The sequence below is a fragment of the Dermacentor variabilis genome, chromosome 3, assembly GCF_050947875.1.
Source record: "Dermacentor variabilis isolate Ectoservices chromosome 3, ASM5094787v1, whole genome shotgun sequence".
Classification (NCBI taxonomy): domain Eukaryota; kingdom Metazoa; phylum Arthropoda; class Arachnida; order Ixodida; family Ixodidae; genus Dermacentor; species Dermacentor variabilis.
In genome coordinates, this window is record NC_134570.1 from 44,796,481 (window position 1) to 44,811,379 (window position 14,899).

Sequence of the window (14,899 nt, forward strand, 5' to 3'; positions counted from 1 at the left end):
CTTGTTTCGCCGCCCGCCGTCAGCTGCAGAAAGCAGCGTTTCAGGGAGGGCTTCCGCGCGTTGCCCACTCCTGGGACAGGCGAATGCCCTCCTTGAAACGGTGCTTTCTGCATCTGACGGCAGGCGGCGACACAAGTTTATGCTTGCGCAGAGACGGCAGCAGCTTGCATTCTCATATGTGCAGTATATTTGCACTTTTTTTCATAAAAACCAAACAAGTAAATGTGCGAAGTGTTATACTAAATGAATTCGATGCAAAAATGCGATCGTTCTGCAAAATTTGAGCAAGAACAGTGCAGGGATGAGCACAAAACCTTTTTGAGAACGCGCGCAGCGAAATATTCAGGACCCTGTACTTAGGCTGATGCGGCCACTTATTAGCGTTTCTCTCTCTTACGCTCGTCTAGTATACCTGTGTTGAAACCAACAATCGGCATGTCGTATAAGCTCACGTCGAAATCATGCCGTCGTCGTCACGCGATGGTCGTCACCGTCGTCTTGCTGATGTCGTAATACGCACGCTCCTGTCAGACAAAGAGCTATTCGTATTACACAAATATTTACCTGGTAACGCTTTGCGCAATCCAAAACGAGCCCGCTACATGCAAATGTTTCGCATAACGTTGATTCCCACCGTGCGTGGGATGAACCAGCCCGATTCAGCACACTTGTGGATATCAGTGTAATTATGCACACTATACCGAAATTATAAGTTATCCTTTATAGTTCTTTTACATGACTTTTGATCTGCGTTCTGTAGATTATACGATGTTGGCGGAAATCACAGAAGTCAAGATACATGTGCAGGGTGCTCTAAACGCTTTCCACCACTTTTGCCGATCATCATAAGTTGCAGCACTCTAATACATACATATAACTACAGCGCTGCACTCTCGTATAATCAATCCTTCCCAACACAAGTTCCATCATTAATGAAATAGGGGGAGTCGGGCCCGTCACAGCAGCATATGCATTGCTATATCTCGCTGTATAAACAGCTTCCTGAATGTCCACTTGTATAAGTCGTAGGATTGTATACCTCCGTATCACGCATAAGTATTCACATGTTTTGTACAAACACTCAAGCATGAAGCACTATGCATTATTGCTCTTGGCTTGCAAGAACTAAGCTTGGTTCATATTTTTGAAATGTTAGTTGTTCGCTCTAGAATATTGAATAGCTCTTAAATATTGAACCCTTTTCAAAAAATAAACCAATTGTGAGTAGCGTTTCCTCGTCGTCGTGTCGTTTTTTCACCGTGTGTTCTTCCTTTTTAGCGCTACCATCAGTTTTAAAGAATCGCTGTAGAAGCTTGTGCATGACCATATATGGAAAAGTTACAGATTAACAACCGTCAAAACCCCGAAGCTAGACTAGCCCGTGCGCTATAACAACAACCACGGGACTGGGAATTAAGCCAGGGTTTTTTCGGGAGGACAACGAACTAGAAGACCGCAATAGTAATTAAGGAAATTAAAAAAAAATAAGAAAAAACGCAGGAACAAGAAAGAAAGGAAGGGAAGCAGGAAGAAAAGATGTGTTTGAGGATGGTAACCGGGCGCATCCAACGCAGCGTAGGTCGACAGTCAATCGTGCTTCAAGCGCTGCACGCTTCACAATTAAAATATTTCGAGGATTCACGATCGAAACACCATGTAGCTTACCAAAAGTGATATAATGCAGAAAAGAGCAAGCAAGTTGTGACTGCAAATGTGTGCCAAGCATAAAAGTTGTCTTCACTTTTGTGTCCAGCTGCATCAGTGTACACGTGCAGCGCCCTAAAAAGTGTTCACTGCCAACTTTCAAAGGAGTAATTTCACGACGTGGCAATTGCACTTCCACAGAATAATTGCATTTTCCCTATTATTATTAGCTATTGTCGCTGTTGTCAATTGAGATAAACTTAAATGTATAAGAAAATCATGGGATATATACAATGCCATATATACAGAGTGACCCGTTATGCAATATGATACGAATACCGAATTTAGAAAAGAAATTCATCTCGCTTTTATTACACCCACTCACCTTGCCGTTTTAATCTATCTTGCATGTAATTCTCGGAAACTTCCCGTTCGTTGTGCAAAATTAACTTTTGACGCAGATGTAACGAAAGTCTGCATTAAAAAAGAAAGATTAAAAAAGTGCAGCCAACATTTCCTAACCTTATAACGGCATCATGGTGGCTCATTTAGTGGGGACACCTGTTTCACATTATTTAGCACGCGTTTTGAATGAAAAGGCTCTATTGTGCGTCCCGCAAACAGCTACACTAGCACGAAAGCAGTGTGGCACTTTCGTATGTTCGCGCCTTGGATCACATGACATTGGGTAATGTCGTCCATAGGACGTCACATCTCAAGCACGTGGTATAACGTGAACACGTGGATCTGACAAGTGCTACTCTCTCAGTGACAGTTCGCTTGGTTCGCCCGTGCCTCCTAGCTTGCCGCCACTGATTTGAGCTGCGTGACAATGTTTGCGTTCGTGCAATACGAGTTCGATGGCAAGACGGCTGTCGTCAAGCACTGCGCCATAAGCGACTTCAAGCCCAAGAACGTTGCCGATTTCCAGCCAACCAAACCTTACAGCGTTTACTGGCCTGGAGACGACAACACAGACGGCGACTTCTATGAAGCGCGAATCCTGCATCTCACTGGTAAGTGACACGTCAAGCTCCATTCGTACCCTTTCGTAGTGATGTCATGGATCGAAGAGCGTGCGTTGTGTATAGGCAGCGGCCGTAGTGACATAACTTAAGTCGGGAAGCAGCTTATCTAGACCTTTTCACACAATGTGTGTTACGCCTCGAAAGTGGCGGTAGCATTACCTGTATGTGCATTCACTTGGAGTCTTTAATTTTCAATATACGCTATCGCACAATGATTGCACCATGAGCATTTCATGTAGGCGTGCTTCAAAACGGCTGTAGAGTCTCCAAAAGGCGGCGTCTTTCCTTGGATTGTAACGGCGTTGTCGTGCTTGCAGGAACATTATGCAAGTAGGCCTTGTAGGATATTTGTGTCTGCGTGTGTTTGGGTTGCATCCCACAACGTTATATTATCTGCAGAATCGATGGAGGAGATGCAGGCCTACATGGAGAAGCGCCCCAGGAAGGTTTTGGTGGACTTGCCAAAAGGGCGAAAAAGGAGCAAAGAAAAGGTAATAATGCCTTGTTGATAATTGCATTTGCTGCATGCAAGGCAGAAGGCTAGAGCACTTAATATTATGTGCTGAACTGCCTTACGTCTTCAAAAAGTAATGACAGTGATGTCCAACCTGCACGGAAGTCAATGTGATTGCATCACACATACTACAGCGAAAAGAATGGTAAAAAATTTTTAGGAACACCTGCAAGCATTCCGCGTGCTAATTAGTGATAGTGGAATAAGTCAGTAAGTGATGCACCACCATTCACTTAAACCAAGCACTTTCCACCTTCATAACACACTGTAGATGTACTGCAAGTCAATTTCAAAAGCTTCACATCGCCTCTAAGACAACAGTGTGCTGATAAGGCAAAAGCAGACAGTTGGGCAAGTTTGCATGGTGACAAAAGAAACAGCTAGAAGAGACAAATGCGATGAAAGCGAGAGGGTGGAGTGCCCACTCTGAACTTATAACTGATTCAAAATCTTGTGATGTCTGCAGGAGAAAGAACAGAATGCAAACACAATTTTATTCTTAATAATGTTTTAGTTACTTTGGCAGCTGAGATCAGAAATTTTTTCATGGTAGGTCACAGTACAAAGCCTTCACAGAATAATTTTACTATGTAAACTGCAAGCCTTTTTGTAATTGAAGCCTTATATATAGCATTGTGCATGCATAACATACTCCATATTACCAAATAGTTGTCTAAATAGTAAAAAAGGTTTCATGTTCTAGTCCATGCAAGTTCTCCCACATAAGCTGCTGCATGCACAGGTATATCAAAAGCAAAAGCAGTGATTAAAATAATGATATTTAAGATGCGCCACATGCATCTTAAAACAGTTGTGGTTGAATCTGTGCTGCAAGTTTCAGTAACATGTAAAGTGCTTTATCTATATGTGTATACATCATCATCATTAACCTACTTTAAGTCCACTGCAGGATGAAGGCCTCTCTCTCCGATCTCTAATTGGCCCCTGTGCTGTGCTAACCGATTCCAACTTGCACCTGCGAATTTCTTAATTTCATTACCCCACCTAGTCTTTTGCCGTCCTCGACTGCATTTCCCTTTTCTTGGCACCCATTTTGTAACCCTAATGGTCCACCGGTTATCTAACCTATTCGCAACTTTCACAGATGGTAGCGACGCCATGCGGCAGCCGTCGTAAGCCTCAACGAGGGGATGCCCGCGTTTCGTAGCCGCGTCGCCCGTGTTCAGTTAGTGTGGTGCGCTGGAGCCTTTGTTTTGTATTTGACTGGGGTCCCTTTTTACAGCGGTATTTCAGAGCTCTGCAGTCATCTACGCAGCTGAGGCACAGGTTGCCTTTCGCAGTGATACTGTTTTGACGGGTTACGTGTTTGATGAAATGGGCAAGACGTACAAAAGCAACAAAATGTGCTGTGTGCCTCAGTGCACATGCCGTGCAGTCAAAGGCGAGGTAAGCCTTCACTCGTTTCCTTGCGAGGAACCAATGAAAAAGGAGTGCGCAGTGAAATTGCGCATTGGGAAGCCTGTCACAAAAACAATGTGTTAAGTGCATACTCTTCGAGAGCTGGCTTCTCGCACGCCTTGCCATATCTCGTGGCGTCGTTTCCTTGGAAGTTTTGCGTCAGCAGTTTTTCAATTTTGTTTTGCCAGCTGTTTGTTGGTGATGGCGCAAATCTACAACGTGTGGCACTTGCTTCCTGTTATTCTGAGCATTTGCTCTCTTTGCCACTGTGTATTATTTTACCCAGCAGTCTCGGCACAAATTCTAACTGCTTGTGCTGAGCTCACAGCAAACATGTCCTTATAAAATTTTGCTAGCTGAGCACTCAAATGGTTCGTATCAGCTCTGTAAATTCTTAACTTGTCCCAGTCTCTGAATGCGACTTCATAGAAGAGAAGTTCCTCAAACTTTTGTGCATGCTGGTTGGTGAGGATATGCACAATCAGGTACGGCTCACAGCCTGTGTTGCCTGCTTGCTTGCCTGCTTTGCAAGAGCAGTGGCCCTGTAAGAAAAAAAAATTTTGCGCCAATGCAGGACAGGCACTCTTCATGTTATGTGAATAAACGTGACGTATTGCGCTTTCTCCCGTTTCATTGCTTATCTTTTTTCCTTTCGTGCTGCCTTCGTGCAGTATTTTCTTTGCGGCTTTTTGCATCTGGGCTCCAAAAAAATATTCATGTAAGTACTGGAAGAACCACTTTTGGGGTGTGGGCAGGCGAATCGAGTTCTACGGTTCATCGGAGAATGACCAAATCGATGTAATGATCCTACGGCGATGAAATCAGCTTTTCGGCATCATTAAACGTTTGCCATGTGCTGTACGACTGCATAGACGATGCTTTAGCAAATGAATGCGAGCGAATACCCTTTGTTTACTAGTGCATAAAGGCAGCATAGTTTGCCAGGCAACGCGAGGCAAGGGTTCGGACACCGAAGCCGTGGCAGTACACGGGGCCCCTCTTAACGTGTAGCGGTGCTCACAGCCGCGCATCGTAGCAAAAATGCAGACGACGTGAAGCAGCAACTCGTGGTCCCTTTACGCATAAACCTGTCTGCCTGGAAACGCACATGTGTCAGACGCACTTGCAGGCTGAAGGGCGCAGCCATGTGCTCGCGTGTTCAAACTAAGAGTGGACGACCGAATATGTAGTACACGTATACCATGCCACACGTACCAGCAGCAAGCAATTCATTTTCACGGAGCGTTGGGGCCCGCTCACGCCTCTGCAGTAAACGCAGTGAGCTGTTTTAATTTCTTGAAGTGCGGCCACTGAAGCCTATTCGGCGAGGGACTCTAAAGAAAAAAAAAATACAAAGCCAGTAAATAGCACATGTACCCATTTTTATGGTTTCGTCGCTCCTAAATTCGAGCCACAGCTCGTGCGGTTTCTGCCGCACTTGTGATGTTTGCAGGCACATTCCTTGGACGGTGTACTACGAGACTGTGCATTCTTTCAAGCCGCAGCAAACGATGTGTCCTGTGTTCAACACTTCTTCACCTTCAACCAGTCACCGAACACGCGTTTCTGAACCCCCAATGTGGGTCATAATACATCCCAGAGTCAGTGGTCTTTGAAATGAAGACATGACAATACCACGCTGCGGCCGGAAACACTATGCGATCCGATGCAGCGTGTACAATAGCCGGTGGCGTCTGCACGATCCCCTTAACGACAGCCATATTGAATTTCGAGTAGCGCCACCTATAGGCGGTGAAAGTTGCGAATACATTACATGCCCCAGCCAGCTCCTTTTTTTTTCTCTTAATGTCAATTAAAATATTGGCTGTGCCCGTTTGCTCTCTGATCCACACTGCTGTTTTCCTGTCTCTTAACGCTACACCTATAATTCTTTGTTCCATCGCTCTTTGTGCGGTCCTTAACTTCTTTTCGAGCTTCTTTGTCAGTCTCCAAGTTTCTGCCCTATATGTTAGCACCAGTAGAATGCACTGATTGTACATCTTTCTTTTTAGTGATAATGGTAAGCTTCCAGTAAGAATTTGAGTATGTCGGCCGTATACACTCTACCGCAAATTTATTGTTCTATGAATTTCTTTCTCATGATTGGGGTCCCCTGTGAGTCCTAGGTAAACATATTCCTTCGCGGACTCTACAGGCTGACTGGCGATACTGAAATCTTGTTCCCTTGCCAGGCTATTGATGATTATCTTTGTTTTCTGAATATTAATTTTCAACCCCACTCTTGCAAACTCTCTGTTAAGGTGCTCAATCATTTGTTGTAACACGTCCCCAGTGTTGCTGAACAGGACAATGTCATCTGCGAACCGAAGGTTGCCGAGATGTTCGCCGTTGATCCTTACTCCTAAGTGGTCCCAATTTACTAGCTTGAACACTTCTTCCAAGCATGCAATGAATATCATTGGAGAGATTGTGTCGCCTTTTCTGACCCCTTTCTTTATAGGTATCTTCCTACTCTTGTGGAGAATTAGGGTAGCTGTGGAATCTTTGTAGATATTTTCCAAGATATTTATGTAAGCCTGCTCTAAACCTTGATTAAGTAATGCCTCTATGACTTCTGGTATCTCTACCGAATCAAGTGCCTCTTCGTATTCTATGAAAGCCATGTAGAGAGGCTGACTAATCTGCAGGTTTCTCGATTACCTGATTGATTACATGGATGTGATCCATTGTACAGGATCCCTTCCTGAAGCCAGCCTATTGCCTTGGTTGACTGAAGTCCAATATTGCCCTTATTCTATTGGTGATTGTTTTGGTAAATATTTTATATAATAAGTAAGCTAATGGGCCTGTAATTTTCCAATTCTTTAACGTCTCCTTTTTGTGGATTAGTAGAATGTTGGCATTCTTCCAGTTCTCTGGGACTCTTGAAGTTGTGAGACATTTCGTATAAAGGGCCACAAACTTTTCAAGCATGTCTCCTCCATTTTGATTAAATGAACTGTTATTCAATCTTCTACTGCCACTTTTCCCCCGTTTCATGCCTTGAAAGGCCCTTCTAACTTCCTTGCAAGTTATAGAAGGAGCCTTGTAACCTGTTCATTACTACTTTCAATGGAGATATCCTGGCTGCTCTGGGTATTGTATAGGGCAGTATAGAATTCTTCCGCTGCATTTACTATATCTTCTATATTGCTGATGATATTACCCTGCTTATCTTTAATTGCATACAACTTTGTTTGTCCTATGCCAAGTTTCCTTCTCACTGATTTCAGGCTGCGTCCACTTCTTACGGCTTCTTCAGCCTTTGTTACGTTATAATTTCGAATATGCTTTATTTTCTCCTTGTTGATCAGTCTTGACAATTCCACAAATTCTATCTGATCTCTTGAGTTGAACTGTTTCATTCTTTGTCATTCTTTTATTAGGTCCTTCACTGCTTGGGAGAGCTCACCTACTGATTGCTTTGGTGCGTTGCCTCCCACTTCAATTGCTGCTTCTGAAGCAAGCCTAGTTACGGTCTCATTCGTTACCTCTGTGTCATCTACATCTCGCTGTTCTAAGGCTGTGCTGTAAAAATAGGTGTAGCTGGGCTGGCGACGTAATGCGTAGGGCAGATACCCGGTGGACCATCAGAGTTGCAGAATGGGTGCCAAAGGAAGGGAAGCACATTTGAGAATGGCAGAAAGTTAGCTGGGGGATGACATGAGGTAAGTTGCAAGTTGAATTTGGAATCGGCTAATGTAAAACTATCATGCTCCACTCTTAAAAGCGAAGTTTAGGCATCCTCAAAGTTCTTTATTTACACAATACTGCGAACCTTGCTTTTGGTCCTGGCTGAGAGGGATGAAAATATAATCAAAATCAGTATAAAGAACGGCAAACATCATTAGAGCAAACATAAAACCAAGTTTGTACAATATATCATATACATTATGTAAAATATATTATGAAGTGCCTTTTCGAAGTCATCACCCAATAGCATGCTCACTCTGTTTATTCCGAATCTGCCGGTAGCCCTCAATGATTGGCAGAAATTATTTTGTGTCGTGCCCATTCTGGCAGTCGTTGTGAGCAATCGGGTTCATGGACTACAACTTTGCTATCTGCCACACACGGTTTAAACAAAATTCTTGTATAGTAATGGAAACACCTATTGTATGTGAATTGGTTAGTTATTATTGGTGTTATGAGTGTACCATAGAAATCCCAAGTCGTCATCATAATATGAGCACCTTTAACTAGCATGCAGCAGAAATATGGAATGCAAATTCTAGCTTTCTTTTGTTTGTGAGTGTAACAACATCTGCACCACATCTGCAGAAATATCATTTCAGCTTTGTTTTTATTGCTTTTCACATTGAGTTGGTTATTGTATATAGCTTTGTTTGTGTTTTACTTTTATTCTGCAGTATGTAGGTAAATAAAGTCGTGCTGCATTACACTTAACTGTTACATTCTGTGCAGAAAGTGGTGTGCGTTCATTTTGCCAGGGCATCTATTGTGCCTTATTGAACTGCAGGTGGAGCAGTCCCAAAAGAAGTTAAGGACTCAAGTACGCGAGAGGTCGGAGCTGCAGCTGGCGGACGAAGTCCTGCAGGACGATGAGTCTGACTTTGTCCCGAGGAGTGCATATGCAGCTTTACAGCTGCAGCTGCAAGCTGTGCAAAATGAGCTGGACAGCTTGCGCGCCCAGTTCACTGAAAATGCTCAAGTAGTCTCCTCGGCGCAGCAGGTTCCTGAGGATCAAGGCAGTGCCTTGCCAAGAGGCACTTGCATATGTGCCGAGGAGCACTACAAGGAGCTGAATGAAGAAGTGCGGCAGCTTCGTGCCAGGAACATGGAGCTGCAAAAGACACTCTGTTACAAGCTTTTTCAAAGTGGTGAGTGTTTTCATTTCTTGAATTTTGGATCATTACTGTACTGTTGGGAAATTCGCACGCCAAGTATGAAGTTGATCCCATAAAAATGTTTAGGGCCCCATGTGACATACAGTGTAAACAAATGCAGGATATTTCATATTTCTGGTTTAGTTGAGGCTATTGGTTCCTGTCTGTGTTGCCTGGTTCACTTCAGTTATATTTTCCCTGTATTATTGTTTTTCGTGCTTTACTGGTTGCAGCTGTCTGGTGGCATATTGTCCTGAGGAAGGTCAATCTGCCATGTGCTCAGGATTGAGTGTATTAGAAAAGGCCTATCGACTAGGCCACTTGACTTGGTAAAGCCTGGTGTTGGGTGCGAAGTAGAATGGGCAGCTCAGGATGGCAGACATGGCTTAGAAATGAATATTTACATATGGAGTTTGGTAGCAGTACATGACATTGCACCAACTTTACTGCTTTCAAGACTGGACCATGCTGTAAAGTGTAAAATAATGCATTTTAGGTGGAAATTAGTCATGACAGACTCTACCATTGGTAGTTTTGCACTCATTTGATTTTTCTATGAAATATTCTTTCCATTGTGACATTCCTGAAAAATACTTTTAAAAAAAGGCAGGCTTGAGCAATTTGGAGGACTTTCATTGTGCATAGAGTGACCTGGGGGGAGATATTCTGTAAGTGTCCACCTATTGGACACGTCCATTTCTTCTGCTGCTGAAGTTCTGATTGGCCAGGGGTCGCCTGTCTCCTTCTGATGCATAGCCCAGCCCAGCCAATCGGAACTTCTGCAGCAGACAAAACGGACATGTCCCCTAAGTGGACACTTAGAGAATACCCCCCCCCCCCCCCCCAGCAGTATCGTCAAACCTCAATGTGGACCTAGTGCTCACTCCTAAGGGAAAGTTGGAACGCAGAAATTGTAATTGATATTCGGGACAGTCCTGCAAATTCTAGGAACCTTTGTGAGCCTAGCATTGTTACTGCCATCTGATCATGCTAATGCAGCAAGAAGCACTGAAGCAATGTTTGGAATTTTGGTTAAGTGGAAACACGTAGGAAATGCTTGAGATCCTTTTGCTATGTGATCAACAAAAGTCGGACAAGAGCTCTTATCCATTCTTGAAGCATCGTCTCCAGCCTGAGACATCTGTTGTTTGAATGCTGTTAATGATAGTGGAAGTTTATGTATGTGGCTTCAAAATGCATAGGAACAGAAAAATCATTTTTCTCGGTAACCACTGCTTCAAGTTTGATTAGGTTTACTGCATTTAATAAGAAACGTTTATCTAGGGACTGCAGCAAGGGTATTTTTATTAGGCCATCAATTTTTCATATGAATTGTTAAAAATTGCAGAATTTCAGAAAATGAGACTATCAAGCTTACAACTTTGTAACTCGACAACAAAAAAACCATTTCACAATTCTGTAAATTTCACCTTATGACATATAAATGGGACAAGGTTGATTTATTATGTGCCTTTAATTTATGGGTTGGACTTTTGCAGAACCCCTGTAAACATTTAACCAATTCATATAGACTGTAAAATCTTAATAAATTTGTCTGATTTAGATGGCTCTAATGGATGAAGTTTACAGAACTGTGATGTCTGCTTTTGGTGCTGAGTTATGGATTTGTAAAGTTCGTGCTTCTGTTGTTGGAAATATTTTTCACATTATATTCCTAAATCAAAATTTCTTAATCATTAGAATTTAACTCTCTTAAGTGCAGCGAATTTTATTACAATTGGTCGAGCAGATGTTTTATGAAAACGTATTTGCATTTTGCATTATTTCAATAAAGAACTTGGTGTTGGCCACAAGTTAAAGTTTCTTCTTACGACTTAATCTTTCTGTGAACCTCTTGTTTAGAGTGCTAGATAGATGAACAATACAGAGCACAATGGTAAAGCGATATGCCTTCTACAAAGAAGCTAAATGCAGCAAATTTGTAGTATAGCTGTGAAATTTGGTGCATCTGCTATGCACATGTTGCACCAGCCATGCTCTGTACACAGAAGTCGAGCTTGTTGGCATTTGCAGAGATCATTGCCTTTTCAAGGCTAATTTGTTTCATTGTTTGTTCCCCAAGTGAAAATCTGAATGAAAGGAAAAGTACAAATTGTTTTCTTCAGTTTTCTTGGTGTCTCATAAAGGGAATTGCAAGTGGTTGTGAAAATATATCAACTAGAGCTGGTGCCTTTGCAGAGAAAAAGCATGCAGATGAACTGCAATAAATAAGTGCCTCAGTTAAGAATGTACTTTTCAAAGCATTGCACTTACACCAAAAAGGCAATGTAGGGGCAAATTTGTTTGAATTATGAAGTATTCATATTTTCTGGCCAGAAACTTTGCCTCCATGAAACAAACTATGCTAAGATAAAAAGTGAAATTGTTTTGAGCTTTAAAGGGAAGCTTAAGAATCTGTCGAATTCAATAGGACACTCATATACGGTTGCGGGAACCTTATAAACCATGTAGGTAAAATTTTTTTTTTTTTTCAATTAGGAGCGACATAATCGTCAGTTAAAATTGCGCTGTAGCTCCGCTCCCCGTCGTATGCCGCGTGCTGCTGCTGACGCTGACAATGCGAGCGGAGACCGGAAACCACGGTGTTGTGACAACACTAGTGTTCTGTTCCTTCGCAGCCTCCGCGACCGTGCCTGACCGTGCTTGTTTGTGCATGCGTGCCATCGTAATCTGCTTCGATCGACCCTGCATTCCTTTGTTGGTGCGTCTGCGTGTATGTAGAGTGGTAGTCAACATGCGCAGCATCAACTGAAGTGGTGGGCCGATCATGCTGGCTTTCTGTGCAGCCTACGGTTGCACGAACACCAGCTGCCGCGACGATGTTGTCTTCCAAATGCCATCAAAGACTACCAAAGAAGCATTTGCACTCATGAACACATGCAAAGAACTAGTGTCAAATTACCAAGTGCACCTTAGCTTGATACATACGTATACGGCCAGCCCTGCAATTCGGCCTGTGCAGTTGCTGCATATGGCCACAGAATGAGAGAGGACAACTTGCCACTAGCAGGCTTTCTAAACGCAGCGCGAAAAGATCGGAGCAACAAAAACAAAGACGGCACGAGTGCGGACTGACTGATGATAACTGGTGTTGGAAGGCCTTATGAATACACGAACTCGCCCAAACCTGGATTTTGATTTACTGCGAGCTCCTTCGTGTTAGCACGCTGAACGGAAGGTGCATGTTTATCTCCCGCCCTTGATGCAGGTTTCGTTGCAAAGCGCCGCTAATTTTCTATTTGCACGTGTGTTGTAAAACAGCCTGCATGCAGCTACCATAACGCAGTGCAAATGTAGAGTTTGCATGTGCTGGAAAGCCGGCGCACGCCAGGACGCTACACTCCCCCCTTCTCTCGCGCACAGCGAGAAACCGACCGTCTCACGTAGCCGACGGAATTCGCCGCCTTTACGACTTCGGTTACGAGTAGTGTGCGGATGGTGCACAGATGAAAGTCACTACACGTACTGCATGAACCAGGAAGCTTTTCACGCATTTAAACCGTCTTTGTAGATTGCCGACAGCTTTGGACAGCGCGCAAATGCCGACGATCGCATCCCCGCTTACGTTCCACGAGGAGGCATGCAGGAACACAACACTACAGTTGTTTGACCGGAAACGAGCTCACTAGATCGGCGAAAGATTGGCGAGATCACTAGATCGCTTTGCAAAAAAACATACTCGCCAAAGAGCATTTCCAACACGAGGAGATCCCAAGACTTCGCATTCGTTCGCGTCGAAAGCACTGCTCGCACCAGCATCGTTTGCTTCTTTGAGAGGCCGGCTCTTCGCAATCGGCTCGTACATGTAGGGAGTAACGCCGAACTCCTCAGAAAAACGCAGTCTCTCTAAATTTTCCATTACCATCTCAGAAAAACAGCACCAAACTACCTGGCACCGCGCTTCATGTGTAGCGGCAGCGGTTGGTTCGGACGAACACTAGTGTTGACGTCACGAGGCGCCCGACCAATCACAGGCGGAAACGAGACGCGCGAGCTCGGCGTGTCCGCTGCTGCACTTTTCGTCGAAATAAAATATATTTGCGCTTTCTTTCGCTCAATTTCGATACGATATTCGAATTCGGAGGGTTGAAAACTATTATGTACAGATGTTCACTCATTTTTTCTGGAAAACCTTTCATCTTCCCTTTAATGCTCATTGCTACAAATGCTAGAAATGTTTGTGTTACCACCACTTCAGTGTAAGAACTTCTAATGTATTTTGACACTGTTGTGCAAGCACAGTCAGTGTTATTGGAGATTATTGCTCTGCAGACATCTGTTATTTCCTTGACTCATATCAACACTGCTTAAACAAAGAAACATAAGGGATCAACTGGGCTTCCCAAACGCAAAAGTTGCACTAGGAGAAATGTTTGTGTTCATTGCTAGCATTGGCGAAACGACAAGCAGGAACAGCTGGCAGCATCTGTTGCTATGTTGTCTTAGTTTTCTACTCCATTCTCTGTTTTTGACTTGTGCTTTCTTGTCAATGGGCTAATTAAACATTATATGTCTTTGTGGAGTACATACTATTTCATATAGAAGTTATCATTTGTCATTTACTGGTGCCAGTCATGATAAGTTATGACATTCAGGTGCTGGTAAATTGTTGACAGCTCAGATGCCTCCTTCAAAAACCTTTCAGAAAGCAGAGTTGTCTATGCCACATCGTTCGATGTGTCAGTACGGGCGCAGCCGGACCCTGTCACCCCTTCGAACATTGGAGGCAAGTTCTATCTTCTGCTGTGTGTTCTAGTTTAATCTTCATTAGAAGCACTATTTTGTATTCCGCAGTAAAGTGTATTGAAAAAAGAAGAAAGAATGATTCAAGAAAGCATTTTTTTTCTGTATTTGATGTAGCATAAGGGCCATTATGTATCATCATATTGGACTATAACATTCCAACTGGAGTGCTTGTATAGCATGCAATGATTACATTTTCAAAGCATCATTCAGCCTTATTTTATATCCTGTGCATGTGTACTGTTAAAGAGACCGTGAAAAATTTTGTATAGAACTTGGGAAATGAGCTTGAAGTTAATATAGTCTATTTCATAAATACCTCGCATTCAAAGAGTGCTTCAATGCATTCAGTAGAAGTGGACTTATTGGCATTCAAATTCACCGTTAATCCCCTTCGTATTCCTTGTGCTCCTTCAATGCCATGCACTGCAAATGCCAAGTGCACTTGTGCTCCGCGAGCTGCAGTGAGCTCAGCTAGTGGGCTCATTGCAGTACCCTGGGGCAGCCGCAGTATCTACGCTATGTAGCAGACGCAGCAACATGTAACTGTAATGCATATATGCAGCATTTGCTGCATGTACAACACTGGCTGGAATGTGCACTTGTGCTCATGTTCTCCAATCTGGCTGTGCAATGTGGTGTGGACAGGCTTTGTCCTGAAACAGCTTGACTGAATAATAGTA

The 14,899-nt window shown here is 43.3% G+C and overlaps 2 protein-coding genes across 2 annotated transcripts in view; one reads left to right on the forward strand and one right to left on the reverse strand.

Annotated features, from left to right (window-relative positions):
• The window catches only part of LOC142575488 (uncharacterized), a 164,073-nt gene that overhangs the window by 127,209 nt on the left and 21,965 nt on the right, over window positions 1-14,899 (reverse strand). The gene's annotated exons all lie outside the window — the stretch shown is intronic.
• On the forward strand, window positions 129-14,890 carry LOC142574495 (uncharacterized). Its single transcript, XM_075683558.1, has 5 exons — window positions 129-2,660; window positions 3,072-3,163; window positions 9,086-9,446; window positions 14,119-14,199; window positions 14,865-14,890. The coding sequence occupies exons 1-5, from the start codon at window positions 2,477-2,479 to the stop codon at window positions 14,888-14,890; spliced, it is 744 nt and encodes a 247-aa protein (XP_075539673.1). The 5' UTR covers window positions 129-2,476.